Genomic DNA, 18,993 nt, shown 5'->3' on the forward strand with positions numbered 1-18,993 from the left:
AGCCTTCGAAGTCAGGGCCTGGCAAACGGAGCACGACTCCGCGTCGTGGTCGGGGCCTAAACAGTAGAGGCACCGGCGGTTGTGGTCGGTCACCGACATCAGTCGATGGCAATCCTCGCAAGCCTTGAACCCAGGCATCCTACCGGCACCAGATGTCGACAGACAAGGATCAAAAGTGATCAAAAAAGATTTAGTCAAAAAAGACTAAAAGGGGTAGCTCTCCCGGATCTGCGCTTACTGGCGCGGAAAAAAGAAGAACTGACGTCAGCGCGCGAGGGCGGCGTCTAAGTACTCCGACGACGTCATTCCGGCGCACGACGCTGACGACGGACGCGGAGCCGCAGACGACGCCTAGCGACGCGCAAGGGGTATTGCTGACGAAAAATCTTCCGGATCCAGTCTGACGCCTGGGGATATTCTAAGGTGAGGAATCTAACTAACGTGTTTCTTTCAGATGGTGGATGCGCACTGGTCACATGTAGGAGTGAATTACAGGCTGTGGGCTTCCTGTAGGGCAATGTGACAAGCTTATTGTTACGCACCTCTATACTTATATCCAAGTAATCAATTTTGGATGTACTCTGTTCCTTGGTGAAACTAATGTTGAATGTGTTGCTGTTGAGGTACTGGAAGATCGTTTCCAGCGCCTCTGTTGTGCCACACCACAGGAGAATGACATCATCAATATATTGTCCACAAAGAGAATATTACCTAGCCATTCTGAGGCATTCTCTCTCCAAATGTGTTTGAACTCAAACTAGCCGAAGTAAAGATTGGCATATGAGGCCGAAAATCTCATCCCCATAGCCACACCTTGAATTTGATGGAACCAGTTACTATCATGTGTGAAAGAGTTGTTTTCAAGAACCAGCAGAATCATTTCTAATACCAAGTTGGTATGTTCACAAATAGTTCCTCAGGAAGGGAGTCCAGGAAATGTTGTGCCGCCCTCATACCTAAAGTGGTTGGAATCCATGTATAGAGAGCATACATCTAGTGTCACAAGTAAATGTCCTGGTACGCATTCAACATCAGCTAGTTTACTAAACAAGTCATAAGTGTCCTGTATATATGATGGTATGTTTTTCACTAGCGGTTGGAGAAACAAATCAATGTACGCCGATGTCCTCTCAGTGGGGGGTCCGATTCCCGAAATAATTTGTCTACCGGGAGGAAACTGCTCCTTTTCCTCCCAGCAGCGCTTGGAACTTGGGCAAGATGCATGGGCCAACTGGGGTGTCATTAAACAGGTATTTAAATTCATCAGTAATGAACTCTAGCATAGCATGTCTGGATGCATCTAACGATCTATCTGGCAATCCCTGACTTGGATAGAGCCTTCGGTGTATGGGGTGGAGAAAGCAAAAAAAGTGTTGTTGAGTCTTCATAAATGGTTTGGTTGTGACAACATAGTCCATGAGAACTTGTTTCACATCTCAAGTATGGAGAGACTGCTCCACAATTAAATAAGGTTGTGGGAAAAAGACAAAGTTCAATGGACTGGTTAAGGTGGAAGTGAGAGACCACCTGGAGGAATTTTGGGTTGGTGCAAAGGACAACCCTATCCCTATGAACTTGGAAGAAGGGCTCTTCCAGGGGTAATGCCTGAAGCTCACTAACATGCCTGAGTGAAGTGATGGCAACCAGAAGAACAAATGTTACTTACCTGTAAACTGTGGTTCTCCAGTATTGGTGTCTTTCATAGATTCACATGCTTGAATATTCCCCGTCGTCGAAGTGGGAGTCCCACGGTATATATAAAAAGCAATAAGTATCATGTATATATACATATACACATACCTAACCACATAAGAGTATATACATACCCAAATAAACATATATATATAGTTCAAATAACATAACAAGTTAAAAATACCATAGGATAGCATTGAGACATAGGAAAGCATAGAGAAAAAGAATCACTTTGCTAACATATCACTGTCACTTTATAGTCCAAACTCCAGCCAATCAGGCGCTAGCACCCTCTAGAACCTTCTCCTCAGAGGCTCAGGCCCTCAGATTTTCGAGCACGAGAGTGACCATAGAGCCGAAAGAGGAGAAGAGAGCCTCTGAGGGGAGGAGGGTGGGTCGCATGTGAATCTATGAAAGACACCAATACTGGAGAACCACAGTTTACAGGTAAGTAACATTTGTTCTTCTCCAGTATTTGGGGTGTCTTTCATAGATTCACATGCTTGAATAGAATAGTAAGCAGTAAACAGTATTCGGCTGACCAAGCCGTATTGATATTGCATGTAATACAAACAATGTATTTAAAGCGCAATAATAATAATAATACCCCAGGAGGAGGGAAGTAGCAGAGGCTCACCTTATTTAAACAGATTTCGTAGAACCGCCTGTCCCACAGCCGTGTCTGCTTCGTTAATGGATTCCAGACAGTAGTGCTTCGTAAACGTGTGCCTGCTGGACCACGTAGCTGCCCGGCATATTTGATGGATGGGCACACCAGCGAACAGGGCAGTGGAAGATGACATAGCCCTCGTTGAATGGGCTCTCACTCCCGAAGACAGAGGCTTACCAGCCTTTTGATGGCAAAAAGAGATTGCTGATGAAACCCAACGGGCAATAGTAGGCTTGGTGACAGATTGTCCTTTGCAAGCACGCCCGTAGGCCACAAACAACTGGTCAGATTTGCGAAAGGATTGAGTCCTGCTAATGTAGAATTTTAGACATCTCTTCAAGTCCAGAGAGTGTAAGCTTTGCTCCGCCGGGGTTTGTGGATGCGGGAAAAAAGTCTTTAAGAGCACTGGTTCGTTAAGATGGAAATCGGATGGCACTTTAGGTATAAAAACCGGATTAGTGCGGAGGATGACACAATCCGATCTGAATTGAAGGAACGGAGGCTTTATTGTAAAAGCGTGAATGTCACTGACTCTGCGGGAAGAGGTCAGAGCAAGGAGGAGGGCCACTTTCCAAGTTAAAAATTTGACATCCGCTGAGTGGATAGGTTCGAAGGGCGCCTTCATAAGCTGAGCCAGCACGATGTTCAGGCGCCACGTGGGTGGAGGACGCCGAATGGGCGGGAACATGCGGAAGAGACCCTTGAAAAATTGTTGTATGACTCTGGATGAATAGAGAGAGGACGAGCCATCTTGTCGGAAGCGAGATATTGCCGCTAGAAAGACCTTTAAGGTAGAGTGCGATAATCCAGACTGCGCTAGTTGTAGGAAGAACGGCAGAATGTGTTCTGGAGGAGCGTGCACAGGATGAATGTGGGCAGAAGCACACCAATGACAAAATCGCTTCCATTTGAGCTTATACGTTTTCACTGTGGATGGAGCTCTTGCCTTAGCTAACACCTCCCTGCAGGCTGGAGGAATGTTCAAATGAGCAAATTCAAGGTGCTCAGGTTCCAAGCCGACAAGCTGAGAGATCTGGGATTCGGATGGCATATCCGACCATCGTTCATTGTGAGCAGATCCGGCTTCAGGTGGAGAAGGATGGGCTCGCGTTGGGATAGGAGAAGCAACTCCGAAAACCATGCCTGCCGAGGCCACCGTGGAGCTATTAGAAGTACATGGCACGGTTGTTGTCTCATCTTCCGCAGCACTCGTGGAATCAACGGAATCGGCGGAAAAGCGTACGCAAATATCCCGTACCAATTGATCGAAAGGGCATTTCCGCACGACCCTTCGTGGGGAAACCAGCTTGCGTAGGACTGGCATTTTGCATTCTGCGGGGTTGCGAAGAGGTAGATTGTCGGGTGACCCCAAAGGTTGAAGACGAATTCCAGCGTCGGTTGATGTAACTCCCACTCGTGGGTTGATGATGCTGACCGACTGAGTGCATCCGCCAGAGTATTGGAAATGCCGGGCAGATGAATTGCTTGTAACGTCATCTGATGGAGTATGGCCCAACTCCAAATCCTCTGCGCCAGACGGGAGAGCAGTGGAGATCTTGTCCCGCCCTGTTTGTTCAGGTAGTGCATGCACGTGGTGTTGTCCGTCTGAATGAGGACTGACTTCCCTTGGAATTGCAGGCGGAAGGATTTCAACGCCAAGAAAATGGCCATCAGTTCCAGTCTGTTGATGTGCCAGCAACGCTGAGCCGCTGACCATAGGCCCTTGACGGATAGATCTTGAAAATGTGCGCCCCAACCCTCCATGGATGCGTCCGTGGTAAGGACGAGTTCTGGGGTTGACGACAGAAAGGATGTTCCTGCTGCGATGTTGGCAGGACAAGTCCACCAATGCAGCGCTTGAGCCATGCGGGGTGACACCACGACCTGATCGTTGAAGGAACCGGAAACCTGGCGCCACTGCTTGTCTAACTCCTCTTGGATGATGCGACTTTTTAGTCTGCAGAGAGGGATCAAAGCGATGCATGAGGACGCCATTCCCAGAAAGGATTTTAATATGCGGACTGAAACTGACTGCTTTGCTGCGATGGAGCTCGCAAGCTGTTGAATCCGTTCCTGACGTTCTGCTGAAGCGAAGGCCATGGTTGTGCTCGTATTGATACAAGCGCCGAGAAAAGTCTTGCACGTAGTCGGCGTGAGTTGAGATTTTTGTACATTGATCGACAACCCCAGGGACTGAAACAGATCGAGACAGCGCTGGGTATCGAGGGCCGCCTGGTGAGAGGATTGAGCTTTGATGAGGCAATCGTCCAGGTAGGGGTATATCTGAATACCCTCTTGTCGTAAGTGAGCCACCACCGGGGCTAGGAATTTTGTAAAGACCCGCGGGGCTGAGCAGAGTCCGAAGGGTAGGACTTTGAATTGGTAGTCCCTGTGGCCCACTCGAAACCGTAGGTATTTCCTGTGGCGCGGTAGAATGGGCACATGGAAATATGCGTCCTGCAGATCGATCGTTGTCATGTAATCCTCCTGAGAAAAGAATTGGAGGATGTCCTTCAATGTGAGCATCCGAAAGGACTGAGTCTTGAGAAATTTGTTGAGCAATCTGAGATCGAGGATCGGACGCCATTCCCCTGATTTCTTTAGTATGAGGAAAAAACGGGAATAGAATCCCAACCCTCTTTGATATTTCGGAACCACTTCGATGGCACCCTTGTTTAACATTATTTGGATTTGTTTGAAAAGTTCTCTGAGATGGGCGGGTGGTGGCCCGGATGGAGGTGTGCGTGGAGGAACCTTCACAAACTCTAGGGCGTGGCCCCTTGAAATTATATCCAGGACCCAGCGGTCCGAAGTGATCAAGGACCAGGTTGAAAAGAACTGGGAGATTTTTCCTCCAACAAGAACTAGAGGACAACTGGGAAAAGGAAGTTCTTTCCGTACAGAGTCACTGCTTCTTGGTTGAATTTCCTCTGTAATTCGACTTTCCTCTGTATGACTTGCTAGTTTGCTGTCTGTAGGACTGCTGCGGTTGTGAATAGTACCGCTGTTGCCCCTGATTGTACGAGCGGTATTGGGACGAGGAGCCACGAAAGGATGATGATGAGGAGGTGCCGCGGCCGCGCGCACCTCGAAAGGGCTGCTTCTTAAACTGTAGAGTGCCGAGGGAACGAGCCGTATCCGTATCCTTTTTAATGGTTTGCAAGGCATCTTCTACATGCTGGCCGAATAATGACTCCCCGTCATATGGCATGTCCAAAATCTTAGCCTGGACCTCTTGCCGAAAAGAGGTTGACCGAAGCCAGCCCTGTCTTCTTAGGACGGCTGCTCCCGCCAATTGGCGAAAACCGGTGGATGCGATGTCAACAGAGCAGTCAATGATCTCGGATGACGCCCTTTCTCCCTCTTGCAGGATTTTCTGAGCTTCCGCTCTTGAATCCTCCGGTATAAGTTTGACCAATGCAGCCATGTCCGACCACATCTGTCTATCATAACGGCCGAGGATAGCCAAGGAATTCGCAGCCCGGACCGTTGTTGACGCCATGGTTGAAAACTTCTTGCCTATAGCATCCAGGCGACGGCCGTCGCGGTCCGGAGGCGCCGACATTGGAGATGATGGATTCTTGGAGCGGCGCTGTGCCGCTTGTGTGATCACTGAGTCCGGCTTAGGTTGAGACACCAAGCAGGCTGGGGAAGAATCCGGAGCTTTATATTTTTTCTCCAGGCGTGGGAGCACCGCCGGAATAGAATTAGGTGTCTTCATTAATTTTAGGCCTTCATTCCATATGAAGTCTATGATTGGCACAGCTCGTACTTGTTTCTGAGGCTGGGACTTGAAGTCATATAAGAAACAGTCCTCTTCCCTAACCACCATGGGAAGGTGAAAGCGTTGTGCTGCTCTCTCCATCAGCTGATGGAACCCTGTTATGTCGACAGGTGGCGAGTTGACTGGTGACCTTGGCGGTGATGCGGGCGAATTGATTTGGTAATCATCCCAGTCCGCCATAGTGTCGTCCTCTGGGAGCTCGCCGTCTTCCGTATCCGGATTGTCCATATTATCATCCTCTGCATTGAAAGGCAGTGCAGGTGTGGAGGGCGTGGGTATCGTTGGCAATATAGGAGGTGGAACCTCAGATGGCGCTTCACGTGGAGTATTTTTAGGGGATGCTGGAAAACGACGATTATAGTCTTCCAACATATACTGGAGGTTGGAAACAAGCTGCACAGGAAGCTGCATCATAGGAACCGGAGCAGAGGTATTTTGCTCTTCTTCCTGTTCATAAAATTCATCCTCCTCAGACTCTTGGCATTTTATATGGAGCTCCGAAGGACTATGAGCATCCCGAAAAAGAGACTGATCGCCTTCATCCGAATCGTCCTCATCCCCTGAGGGAAATAGTTGACGAGGTGGCCGTGGTCCAGGTGGTAACATAACTGGGTCTAGCATGGCCTTACGACGAAGCATTAAGGAGCTGTCCACAGACCCCGGTGCTGGTGTTGACATTGGCACCAATGGCATTGTCGCAAAATTTGACCCTACCGTCGTCGAGGCGACCGTCGACGAAGCAATCGTCGACGGAGCTGCCGTCGACGAGGTTGTTGCCGTCGACGGGACTGTCGTCGACGGGGTGGCTGCCGTCGACGGGGTGGCTGTCGTCGATGGTGTGGCTGTCGTCGACGGGGTGGCTGTCGTCGACGGTGTGGCTGTCGTCGACGGTGTGGCTGTCGTCGACGAGGCTGTCGTCGACGAGGCTGTCGTCGACGAGGAAGATTTCCTCTTCTTCTTTTTACCCATCGTCGACGGAGTTGTGGACGTCGACGGAAGCGCCAGCTTCCCAGTCGTCGACGAAGAAGTGAGTGGTATCGTCGACGAGACAGTTCTAAGAGACACACATACTATCGTCGACGGAGAAGACGTCGACGAAGTCAGTGTCGTCGACGAAGGATATCTACTCGATACCGTCGTCACCGTCGTCGACGAGGCTGATGAAGTAGCCGATCTCGTCGACGGAGGGGCCGTCGACGGGCCCGTCGACGGTTTTGAAAGTTTCTGACTGGAAACATGTGCTGACGGAGTCACAGACGCCTGAGAGCTACGTCTCGGGGGCGCAGACGTGGAGACAGAGACTTTGCCTGTAGACACTTCCTCAAGGTGAAGTCTCTTCTTTTTCAGAAAAGGAGATGGCAAGTCCTGGACACTTCCACGCTTTGAGGAGACTCCGGTTTTGACAGAGGCTACACTTTCCACCTCAGAAAGTGGGTTGTCTGTGTCCTTTAGTTTTTGAAGCCATATTAAAAGGCGACCTTCTCTATCTTTTAAAGTTTTGTGAGAGAAAGTTCTGCAGATCTTACAATTAGCCACCTTATGATCAGGATACAGACAATAAATACATTTCTCATGGGGATCCTCAGAGAAAAGTCTTGACTTTCCGCAAGATGAACAAGGACGGAAAAGAGATTTCTTACTTGCAGACATGATGAGAGATAAAAAACCTCAAACCAGATGAAGAACTGAGCAGAGCTCAGGGAGACTCCCTTCACACGACGTGCGGTAGAAAATCTGAGGGCCTGAGCCTCTGAGGAGAAGGTTCTAGAGGGTGCTAGCGCCTGATTGGCTGGAGTTTGGACTATAAAGTGACAGTGATATGTTAGCAAAGTGATTCTTTTTCTCTATGCTTTCCTATGTCTCAATGCTATCCTATGGTATTTTTAACTTGTTATGTTATTTGAACTATATATATATGTTTATTTGGGTATGTATATACTCTTATGTGGTTAGGTATGTGTATATGTATATATACATGATACTTATTGCTTTTTATATATATACCGTGGGACTCCCACTTCGACGACGGGGAATATTCAAGCATGTGAATCTATGAAAGACACCCCAAATACTGGAGAAATGTTAGTTTCCAAGAGAGGAACTGAAGAGGGCAGGAGTGGAGGTGATCAAAGGGGAGGGCCCATGAGTCTTGTGAGTACAATGTTGAGAATCTATGCCACGGCCAGTTGGACTCGAGGAGGAATGATTCTCTTGAGAGCCTACATGAAAGCTTTAATCAACGGAATCCTGGAGAGATGTGTTGTCTATTCTGAAGGTAGGCAGCCACGGTGGCCAGGTGTAGTCGTATAGAGGTAACATCTAGACCAGAAACCTGCAAGTGGAGTAAGTAGCAGACAATGTCCTGCACTGTTGCTTTAAAAGAATTAATATATTTTGTGTGACAGCACTACACAAATCTCTTCCACTTGGCTGCATAGCAGGCCCAGGTGGTAGGTCTGCGCGATTCCTTGAGAATGCTCATGCAATCAGGTGGAAAATTAAGGTAACCAAATTCTATGACCTTTGAAGCTAACACTCAAGGTTGAGAGACCTGACGTTTGGGTGCCTGAATTCACCATGGTTCTGCGTGAGAAGGTCCGGCCTGTTTGGGAGCCCCTCATGCAGAACCGAGGACAGTTCGAGCAGAGTCATGAACCAGAGCTGGCGGGTCCATGTGGGAGTCACCAGGATGAGAGTGAGGGATTTCTGCCAAAGTCCCTGAACCACAATTGGAAGGAGAGGGAGAGACAGAAAAGTGTAGGCCAATATCCCAGGTCAGTTGATCCCTAGTGCACTGCCATTGAACCGCGGGTGTGGGAACCAGGAGGCAACGTTTGGGCATTTGGCATTTTCTGCCATTGTGAACAGCTCTATTTCTGGAAAGCTCCATCTCTGGAAGTATTGGAGGAGGACTTGTGGGTGGAGTTTCCCCTCACGGACTGGTTGTCGCATTCTGCTGAGGAGGTTGGCAAAGTTGTTGTACATCACTGGAAGGTACTCAGCTAGCAAATGGATTTTGTAGAAAAGAGCCCACTGCCAAATGCTCTGGGACAGCTGCAAGAGTTGTGGATAGTCTAAATACTCCTGTTTCTGAAGATAATACATGGTTGTCATAGGGTCCATCTGGACAAGGACAAGCTTGCCTATCATGTGATGTAGGAAAGCCTTTAACGTTAGGTGGACAGCTAGGAGTTCAAGGTAGTTGATCTGGAGGCCCTGGTGTACAGTCAGGTTCTGTAAGTGCACACCCCGTCCCGTAAGGGAGGCGCCGTTGTTAAATTCCTCTGCAGAACTGAGTCAAGGAAAGGCCGCCTCTGCAACAGGGTGTTGGTGTTCCACCACTGCAGAGAACAACAAGGGCAGTGGCCGATCAACAGCAGATCGTCCGAATGAACCTCCGCCAGAGACCACTGTTGCGCCAGCCATTCGGAGGCTTGCGTTACCTGGCATGGGGTGCTATGTGCAATACAGGAAGTCATCATGCCTAGGAGGTGCATGACTGTTCTGACATTGAACCTGCTGACCTGGTTGGAAAAGAGGGAGTTGTGCCAAAAAGGACTGGATCCTGGCAGAGTTCAGATAGGCCACGCCTACCTCTAAGATGTGATTAGCCCCCAGGTAGGTTTGGATTTGGCATTGATGGTAATTCATGAAAAAGGTGTTTTGTGACCTGAATGTGTTTACGGAATTGCTGGAGGATGGCACTCTTGATCAGCCAGTCGTCCAGATAAGTGCCACCACCGCGAGGCACTTGATGAACACCTGAGGTGCAGTAGTAACCCCAAAGGAGAGCATTTTGAAATGGTAATGTTTCCACTAACCACAAACCAGAGATCAGCGATGGACCGGATGTGCTGATATGTGGAATAAGGCGTCCTTCAGGTCGAGTGCGGTCATGAAGTCGCCTTGCTGGAGAAGCGGAATGACTCCTGGTGAGGGACTATATGAAGTGCTGTGAAATGATCTATTTATTTAGGGGCTTGAGGTCCAGAATGGGTCTAAGGGTCTCCTCATTTTTGGGATTGAGGAAGTACAGAGTACACTTCCATGCCCTGCAGATGGTAGGGGACGGGTTCTATAGCCCCTTTGAGGAGGAGCGCTTAGACATCCTCTCTGAGAAGCCTTTGGTGTGCTGAGGAGAGTCTATGTATACGAAGTAAAATGGTGGGAGGCATGGAAGTGAGCTGCAGAAAACAACTATGTTGGATAATATCCAACACACACTGGTCTGAGGTGACAATATACTATGGGGGAAAGAAGCTTTGGAGGCGTCCTTCGACCAGTGTTGTGTAATCAGGGGTGGGTGGGTCAGGTGGATGCACGTCCTTTTGGGGCACCACCTTTAACTCTTCTTCTAGAATTATTGCCCCTGTAGGGCCCTTTAAAGTAACCCCTGGGAGGGGAATGATGTCTCTGGGTGTGCTGGTAGGACGTGGAGGCTTCGAGGGAGGTGGTCTTCGAGCCTCCACGATAGGGTGTGCCGCGAAAGGCAGTGCAGGTGTCTGAAATGATCCCATCGCCTTAGCTGTCTATCTTTCGTTATCTTCTTTAACATTTGGTCCGCTTGTGGGCTAAAGAGATGCTGGCCTTCAAAAGGCATGTTAAACAGGTAGAAGGGCGCTGGAATTGACTCCCTGGCAGCAGTGTCTGTGGCATCTAGAGTATAGCGAATAATAGAGTTCGATATCTGCTTGCCGTCAGAGACTATTTCATGTCTCCTCTTTCTGAGCGCCTATGGGCGGTATTGGAGGAGCTCCTCCATTTAATCACAGAGGGCATGATCATATCTTGTAAGAATGCCAATAGAATTGGTTATACGCCATTGGTTGACAATGTGCTGCCACCCTTTTGCCGGTCACATCTATGGGCGTACTCTACTTTTCTGGTGGCAAGGCACCCCCACTGGCCAAGGAGCTGGCTTGCTTACGAGCAGTGGTGGCCACAAGGGAGTAGGGCGGGAGCAGCCAGGAACATAAATGTGGTCAGGAGCGGAAGCTATACATTTTTTATCCACCAAAGGTGGTATGAGCCTGGCTTGGAAGGGGTCCTTGAAGATGTTGGGCGTGTGGCACATCATGTCCTTCAGCATGGGGAGGTACTGAGTAGAGCGGTGAGTGAAGGAGATAGTTTAAAAAAAGGAGGTCCTCCTCTAGGGACTCTGTATGAAAATCCATTTTATGAAATAAGGCGGGCCCACCAATAAGTTCCTGATAGGATGTGGAATCGTCCAGAGGGGAGGAACAGGCTGGGTACAGATGAGGGTCTGCAACATAGGTGTTAACTGGGTCACCCTGCGGAGGGGTGTCAACTGTGTTGTCCCCTCACCCAAGCCTACCCGTGTCGGAGAGAGGAGACTCCTCAGGTGTGTTGTCAAGGGGTCCTATACAGAAGCAGGTGGGGAAGGTGAAGGCTGAGGAACAAGGTGAGGGGATGGTTGTGCATGGAGAAAGGGGCTAGTAGCCTTATCTGCATTCTTGCGCCGCTTTGTTGGAATTTGAATGTCCAAGACTTCCTCCAAGGACAGCTAGCATTGCAAGTGCGAAACAGCAGTAGACCTCAGAGGGTGGGCAAGACCTGGCTCGTATGGGGATGGATGACCAGGTGATTCTGCCTTAAGCCGATCTCCTATTGCATTTTGTGGAGAATCGGTTTGACCATGCTGTCTTTGGTCCTGCTGGTCAATAGCGAAGTCTTCGGCTCTGAGGGTGGCTTTGGTAGTAATGTTCTGGCTGGCGCCAACGCGGATGTGGTGAACGCCGAGGGTTGGCTCACTGCTGGTGTCAGAGTAGCTGGCACTGGATCGGTAGGTCTCAAAGGTTTCTTTGGCTCTGGGCGGAGCATCCGGAGTTGTTTGTCAGTACTGACCATGGCCTGCAGGCAGTGGTGATCTAAAGGCCTGTCTCTAGCGCTCCAGTGTGGCTGTGTGCCCTGTGGCAGAGGGCTGCTCAGATTGAGAATGGTGTTGAGGGGGTGCCGTACTCATGGACTAGCGGAAGGTCCTCGAGATCGGAGCCAGAGCTTTCCTCAGGGGAGAAACCTTTCTCTGTTTCTGCAGTCGATGGTTGTGGATGATTTTTCCCCTCAAAGTCCTCAGGACCGAAGATGTCTGGAGTGCCATCACCGCTGCTGCGTGACATCTCGAGTCAACGTGCTCGATGGTCACAAAGAGTCTTCTTGGAATAGAAGGAGCAGCAGGCAGCTTTATTGTGTTCAGGCGACATGCACAAATTGCAGACCTGATGGAAATTGGTCAGAGGATATTTCGCGTGGCAGCAATGACAATATCAGAAGTGCGTTCTTTTCATCACAGTCGAGGCATGCTAGAGAGACGAGACTGAAAGATGGGAGTAAGCCCTGAAGGGAAAGACCCAGGAGGAGCTGCGTTTGACCAGGACCTTGCTTGAGCGAAGTAACCAAATGTCGACCCGATAAGTAGAATAAGGGAGGAGCTATTGAACTACAATACCAACAGAGAGAAGGAACCAGTGTGACAGAAATAGAGCACCGCAACGCAGTCGACCCAGAGCATGCAAGCACATGCCCGAATTTGACGGCAGAAAGAAGACAATCTAACAATAGAGTCGTTAACTAGGCACATTACCAGCAAGAGGAGTCACAGCCCCTCGTGGCGCAAAAGACTTCTTTGAAGTGTAGGAGTAATGTCTAAAGGGAGTAAATAGGTGGAGGCAACTGTCAAAAAAGAAGGAAAAACTTTAAGTCGTGTTAGCATACAACGCACAGGGTTTCACAGGATGACTGTTTCAAAACAAGAAAGGCAAAGTTTATGCAGGAAATTATGCTAGAAGGCATTTGTACCTGCAGAAAATCATGGACGTATGTTTGCACAATTCTGTCACACAAAGCTATGAATTAACAGCTTTGGAACTTTCTGGTTCCACCACTACATGGCTGACTACATACATGTTGAAAATGGGTGAGAGGACTTAAGGAAAGCTTTGATATAATTGAATTTAAAGTAGTTTTCTCATGCAACCACTTGGGGTACGGACATAGTGTCATCAAAATTATGCTCAACTTCCTCATCATCGTTCCAATGAAAGTGAGGGTGCCGTTTATCAGAATGAAGATATTTTGAATTCGGGGTATAAAATGGCACTAAAGTTAATGGAATCACACTCAGCAGATTTACGTAGCACAACTATTCTTGTCATACCAAAAAGCATTCACTGGATTGTGCAATGTATAAATTATTAATAATAAGGGCAATAAATTCCCTCTAGGTAAGCGCCTCACCCAAGTGTGATGCATTCATGAACACATGTATTTGGAAATTCAGTAGGATGAACTATTCCAATTTCATAATTTGCAAGTTTGCTAACAAAGCAGATACCTAGCAAGCCAAATTTGACAAAAGTGATTTTACCTAGGTTGTCAATAAGTAAAGCAACATCCAAATTCTTAACCTATTGCCCCACAGAGTTCAGCAGCAAGAGGCACTCTAAAATAACATGAACGTATTTCTGCTTATAGCAACACAAAAAGATGATGGTTGAAATGCTGAACATTGTCAAACGTTCACCCCCAGTACAGAGAACTGTGCCTAAATCTATAGTTTTTTGCTCATCATACCATTCCAGTTTGGACCCAGCCATATGCAAAAAAATAATGGATTTAACCCAGGTCTGTGACTGAATATTTGACAATGTTCAGCATTCCGTCCATCATCTTTTTGTGTTGACATATTTTTGCTTTACACACATTTATCTTTTATTTCATTAAACCAGGTTACTGCATTTTTCCTGCATCTTGACGTAAAGTCTCTTGGATCTTTAAGGTTAGTGAAGGCGTTAATATATAGCTGTATTATCCTGTGTGCCCTTATTTTCCAAAACTTCGGGAGGACGGTGTCCCGATAGGTCCTACCTGCTGTGACTGTAGCCCAATGGCCTAATCTGAAATAAAGAACTTAACTCCTACCTGAATGGCTTCAGAATCTTGCATGAAGACCCTGCTCACCAACTTCAGCAATAAAACAGTATAAAGGTATACTGCTGTTTCTAAACAGTGATGTAACAATTATTTGGAGACCCCATTATTGCCAAAGGCCACTTTTAATTCAATATAAATATACTCCTGAAACAGTACTTCTTACCAGATCTGTGTCCTGGTACAGGATGGAATATTTGGTGATTGCTGACTGGTACGACCTATCGATTGGAGCAGGCTGTGCACTCTCACTGGTGTCTTGTTGCTCTTCTTCTGTGGGCTTGCTGTTGGGTGGATCGGCTAATGCAGAGCACTGCAAAAGCTCAGCTTTATAAATGGGCTGGTCACGAAAAATAAAGAAGGCAAGTTTGAGATCATAAGCAAATAAATGTAATAATCAACCTTAAAAGATTCATGCTATCCTGTTCCTAATGCTTTAATGTTCTACACACTGCACATGCTGGATTCTGTTGGGCATGAATATACAAGAAAGAAGAATATGGTCAAGTCAGTAATGACTAAAAAAAAATGCCACCATCTCACGATTTACAAAGATTGAGAAGCAGTGGGTAGGATCCACTATAGCTAAATGAAGTTCATAACTGCTGTGGTGTGTTTGAAAAAGTTAAGCAACATAAGAGCACTTCCCTCTAACCACCTTATATTGGCTGTTAGGCCTATCATTCTGCTTTTACAGAAATACATGAAGAATAAATCGGGACTATTTTACATCTTTAACCTAAAATGAATCATCAGACTTTCTGGCACATTTAATCCTCTATACTACCACTGTGGACCACAAAGTCTATCAACCACAACACAGTATTGCTAGCCTAGCACTACCAATACAACCACACTGCCATCCACACCTTATCTCTAGTGCAATAGGGCCACAGCCTGCTCTAGACTGCCCCCACATTAACACTGCTACACTGAACTACCATCTTTCATCACTACAAAGTATCTTATCGCAGCACACTGTGACCCACTACCCGACACTCACACACAGCTGTACTGCAGTGTCGAAAATTAGCATCCCTTAGACGTGGTAATAACAATTGTTTCCTCATGTGAGTACAGCATTTGTATAAAAAAAAAATGCAATGCAGACTTCACGTAAGAAAAATCGCACGGGCCTACTATGAGATTAGCAGCATGAGTAACTGGTTCAGGGAACGCGAACAAAGTGCAATGTGCTCAGTCACAATCTGGTAAGTAAAACCCAGTGGTGATTATTGGTGATACCATTCCATACCCGGACAGCATCTATGGTGTAACACTGTGCATTTAACAGTTTCACTGCAATCCCTATTGTGCCTTCTCCATGCCCAAGAACACGTTTTTAATGTTTGTTTACTCGAAGGTAAAGGTGCCTCTGGGTTGGTGTATAGTTCTGGTATGTCTAGGCTATAGTTGACACGTTTTATATAAGCCAGGCAAGGAATCATCATTGCCTTGTCAAGCTTCATACAATCCAGCAATAACCCTGCAACTAAAGCAAGTTTCTGGTATGGTCCAAATGGACAGCCAGAAAAGAATCGGGTGGAATTTAATATATACTGAAACATAATAAAATAATAGTGCTATGGTGGACTGCCACGAGTCTACTAAGGCACCCTTTCTTAATTCTCTGAGTGGTTGGGTAATTCTTAATCCCCGAAAGTCCAGACGATAAGTTACAATTGATGTACAAGTTACTTACCTTCAGTAACGATGTATATGGTAGAGACAATTCTAGCCGCAGATTCCTTAACGTAGAATTATACCCAGGCGTGAGACTGGACCCGGAAAACTTTCTTTGCCCCAGCATCCCTGCGCGCCGGGTGGAGGTACCACGCGACTCCGCCCTGATGTCGTCCGCGCGCGTGACATCAGCGAGGTCACATAAGCCCCACCCGCTGCCATCAGTTTTCTTCGGAGTATTTTTCCGCGCCACAACGTGGAGCCATCGCAAACAAAACTGTGGAGAGTATGGGAACAGTGTGCGAAAAAGCAGTGAAACAGAAAAAAGACAAGCATTGGCATAGCCAATAGGTCTCGCTTTTGGGACCTTATAAGTATTTAGTTATGCAGCACAATATCCTTGGTGCAACAACATCAACTGTTGCATGGCTAAACACTTATAAAGTCCCAAAGGCGAGACCTATTGGCTATGCCAATGCTGGTCTTTTTTTTGTATGGCCTACAGTCAATGAGATACCTTGGCCCCTAATAACGGTTTTGAATGCCTCCCACAAAACTACAGCAGAGTAAACCGTCCCCTCATTCTCCACTTTGTATTGATCGGTGGAATCCTGTAGTTTCCAGCGGATATTGGGAATTTTGAGATACCAGGGACTAGAGTGAAATGAACCTCATATGAAAATAAGGAAGAAACTGACGAAAAGGAAGGGCAACAAGGATGAAAGGATGGATGCGAGGGCAAAAGGACTGATGGATGTAGGGATAAAACCATATTTGCATGAGTGAGAGAAAGAAAGTGGCTGATATGACAAAAGTCTGGATGAATGTGTGAATGGTCGCCTGGATGGAGGTGTGGAAGGATGGATTGCTGTATTGATAAAATTGGTGGATCGATGAAGAAAAACGGTTGTATGAATGGATCAGTAACAAGATGTATGAATGTTTGGAAGTGTGAGCAGCAGGATGATAGATAGAAAACTAATAATGAAAGGATGGATGGACGAAATGGTGAAAGGTTGGATAAATGTATGACAAGATGGCTAGACGGTTGTATACAGGAAAGGCTTAAAGATGAAGAGAAGGCGTTAATAAGGGACCTCATCTAGAGTTAGTACGGCTTACTCGCTTCACTTGCCCAATGGCATTCAAGGTATGGACCAAAGTGGGGTGTATTTTTAAGTTGCTGGCTACTCCCTTGACAGGAAATAAACAGGCAAGACTGCTGGAGCAGTGACCCCCACTAGAGCTAGGCGGGCTGCCACTCATGTGGTGCTGCACCCCACTGACTGCAGTGACAACACCACCACAGTGAGTAGCGGTTTCGTGCTGTTTGTTCTGCTTAACTCAACGTAGAGATTTCCAAAAGCATACCAGCTCAGACCAGCACCGCACTCAGCTTCCTACCAACACTTAAACACCCAACACAGATCTAGCCCCACAATCCTAACTGAACCAAACTCCCAGCAAATATCCAAATATCTCTCTGCAACCCCTTTCAATGCTTGCCGCTTCCTTGCACAGAAAACCGAACTGACATCTCAATAAGAAAGAACAGTATTGATCAAATGGAAGCCGTCTTTGATAAACAAATCCCTGTGTTTGGCCAAGAGTGTTAGTTTCACTGATAGTATAGGTGTCGATTGAGCTTTTAGACGACACAGATTTCCCGTAATGTAGATTTTAGCATGTGGTACTGCACGATATTAGGTTGCAATGCTATATTTCAATTCGTTGACATGCAACATTATCCAAATTTGAAATAAATAATGCTCTTCGTCCATCCAGGTGATGATCTGTAGCACGCTCACCTGTGTTATTATTGATCTCAGCGGTCTTCTAACTTTCACGTTCCCTTCCCTTTAACTTCGGCCATTACACAAGCCAAACTAATGTTGTAAGTTTCACCTGCAAGTGTAGAAGTGAATCGCCATATTGATGAGAAGTGAAACTACACGTTCCACAATGCAATACACTGCTGGGTGGGTATGTTGGCACTTACTGGTGGGATACATGACATGGAGTCAACTTGTAGTCAAAAGATAAAAAGGTCTAAGGGCAACAAGCCTGGAAGTTGTGTGCGCGCGCGTGCTGAAAGGAAATTAAACAAGGCCTGGAAAGGAACACCAGCCCTTGTATTTGTGCCGGAGAGGGAGTCACTTGATCCTTGGTAAGACGATAGGACGGTAACAATAGGGGACAAGGCAGGGCTGAGAAGGAAGACGAGCGAAGGAGGGGCGCGACACGGGAAGCTTGTGATAAGAGAACCGGCGTCAGATTCAGCCCAGTGACTAACAAGGAGAGAGTGGGAGAAGGGAGGGGGTAGTGAGAGGGAGGGAGGGGGAGAAGGAAGGGGGTAGCAAAAGTGATTTGCGCGCTGTAAGGCTTAATGAGCCATAACAGAAAGCCAGATGGCGGCTTCACGCGTGCAAGCGCTTGTTACCGCATGCTTGAGGCCAGCAATAGTGTGTGGTAGCAATTTTAAAAGCCCACTTACTAAATGTCTCGAAGCGCATGCGCTGGCTCAGGCAAGACCTAAAAAACGAAAGGTGAGGAACAGCACCAGTTGGAAAAGCGGCAAGCACTTAACCCCTTCGCCGCGGCATGAATTCCGCCGCGGCGCTGGGGGGGGTTGGGGGCAGTGCGGCGCCGCCGTGCTCGTGACGGAAACACTCCGTCATGAGTCACGGGCGAGCTGTGCTCATGACGGAGTGGTTCCGTCACGACTCCGCCCACTGCGCTAATCACCCGCACAGGCGGGGAATTAGCGCCGCATGGGCGGAGCGGCCGCCAACAGCCGCAGAATGACGGAACCACTCCGTCATGAGCACACGGCGCCCGTGGCTCATGACGGAGTGGTTCCCTCATGAGCACGGAACGGGTTAAGGTACAAAAAGCCATAGCAGTGAAAGAGCAGAGCACCGCTCTGAGGAACACCCTTGCAAGCTAAGGCGACAACCTCCCTGGAGGCAGAAAGCATGTAAAAAACGCCATAGCAGAAGAGAGAAAGAGAGACTGCAATCACAATCCGCAACAGACAAGTAACAGCAATTCACCCCCAGATGACACCAACAAGGAGGGCTGTATCCCCTGAAAGGAGCGAAAAGGCTGAGGTACAGGCAAAAAAACCCCAAAAAAACAACCCCAACATAGAGCACTGTAAAGGAATCAGAAACCCCAAACAAGTAAAAGGGAGAAGAGTAAAGTAGGCCCCCTACAC

At 47.6% G+C, this 18,993-nt stretch overlaps 1 protein-coding gene across 5 annotated transcripts in view; it reads right to left on the minus strand.

The window, feature by feature from the left end:
- The window catches only part of GTF3C2 (general transcription factor IIIC subunit 2), a 906,867-nt gene that overhangs the window by 114,232 nt on the left and 773,642 nt on the right, over positions 1-18,993 (minus strand). For all 5 annotated transcript variants that reach the window (XM_085613289.1, XM_085613287.1, XM_085613288.1 and 2 more), the window contains one exon: positions 14,260-14,433. In XM_085613289.1, the coding sequence (XP_085469415.1) occupies positions 14,260-14,433 (174 nt within the window). The remainder of the gene's footprint in view (positions 1-14,259; positions 14,434-18,993) is intronic.

The sequence above is a fragment of the Triturus cristatus genome, chromosome 6, assembly GCF_964204655.1.
Source record: "Triturus cristatus chromosome 6, aTriCri1.1, whole genome shotgun sequence".
Taxonomy (NCBI): Eukaryota; Metazoa; Chordata; class Amphibia; order Caudata; family Salamandridae; genus Triturus; species Triturus cristatus.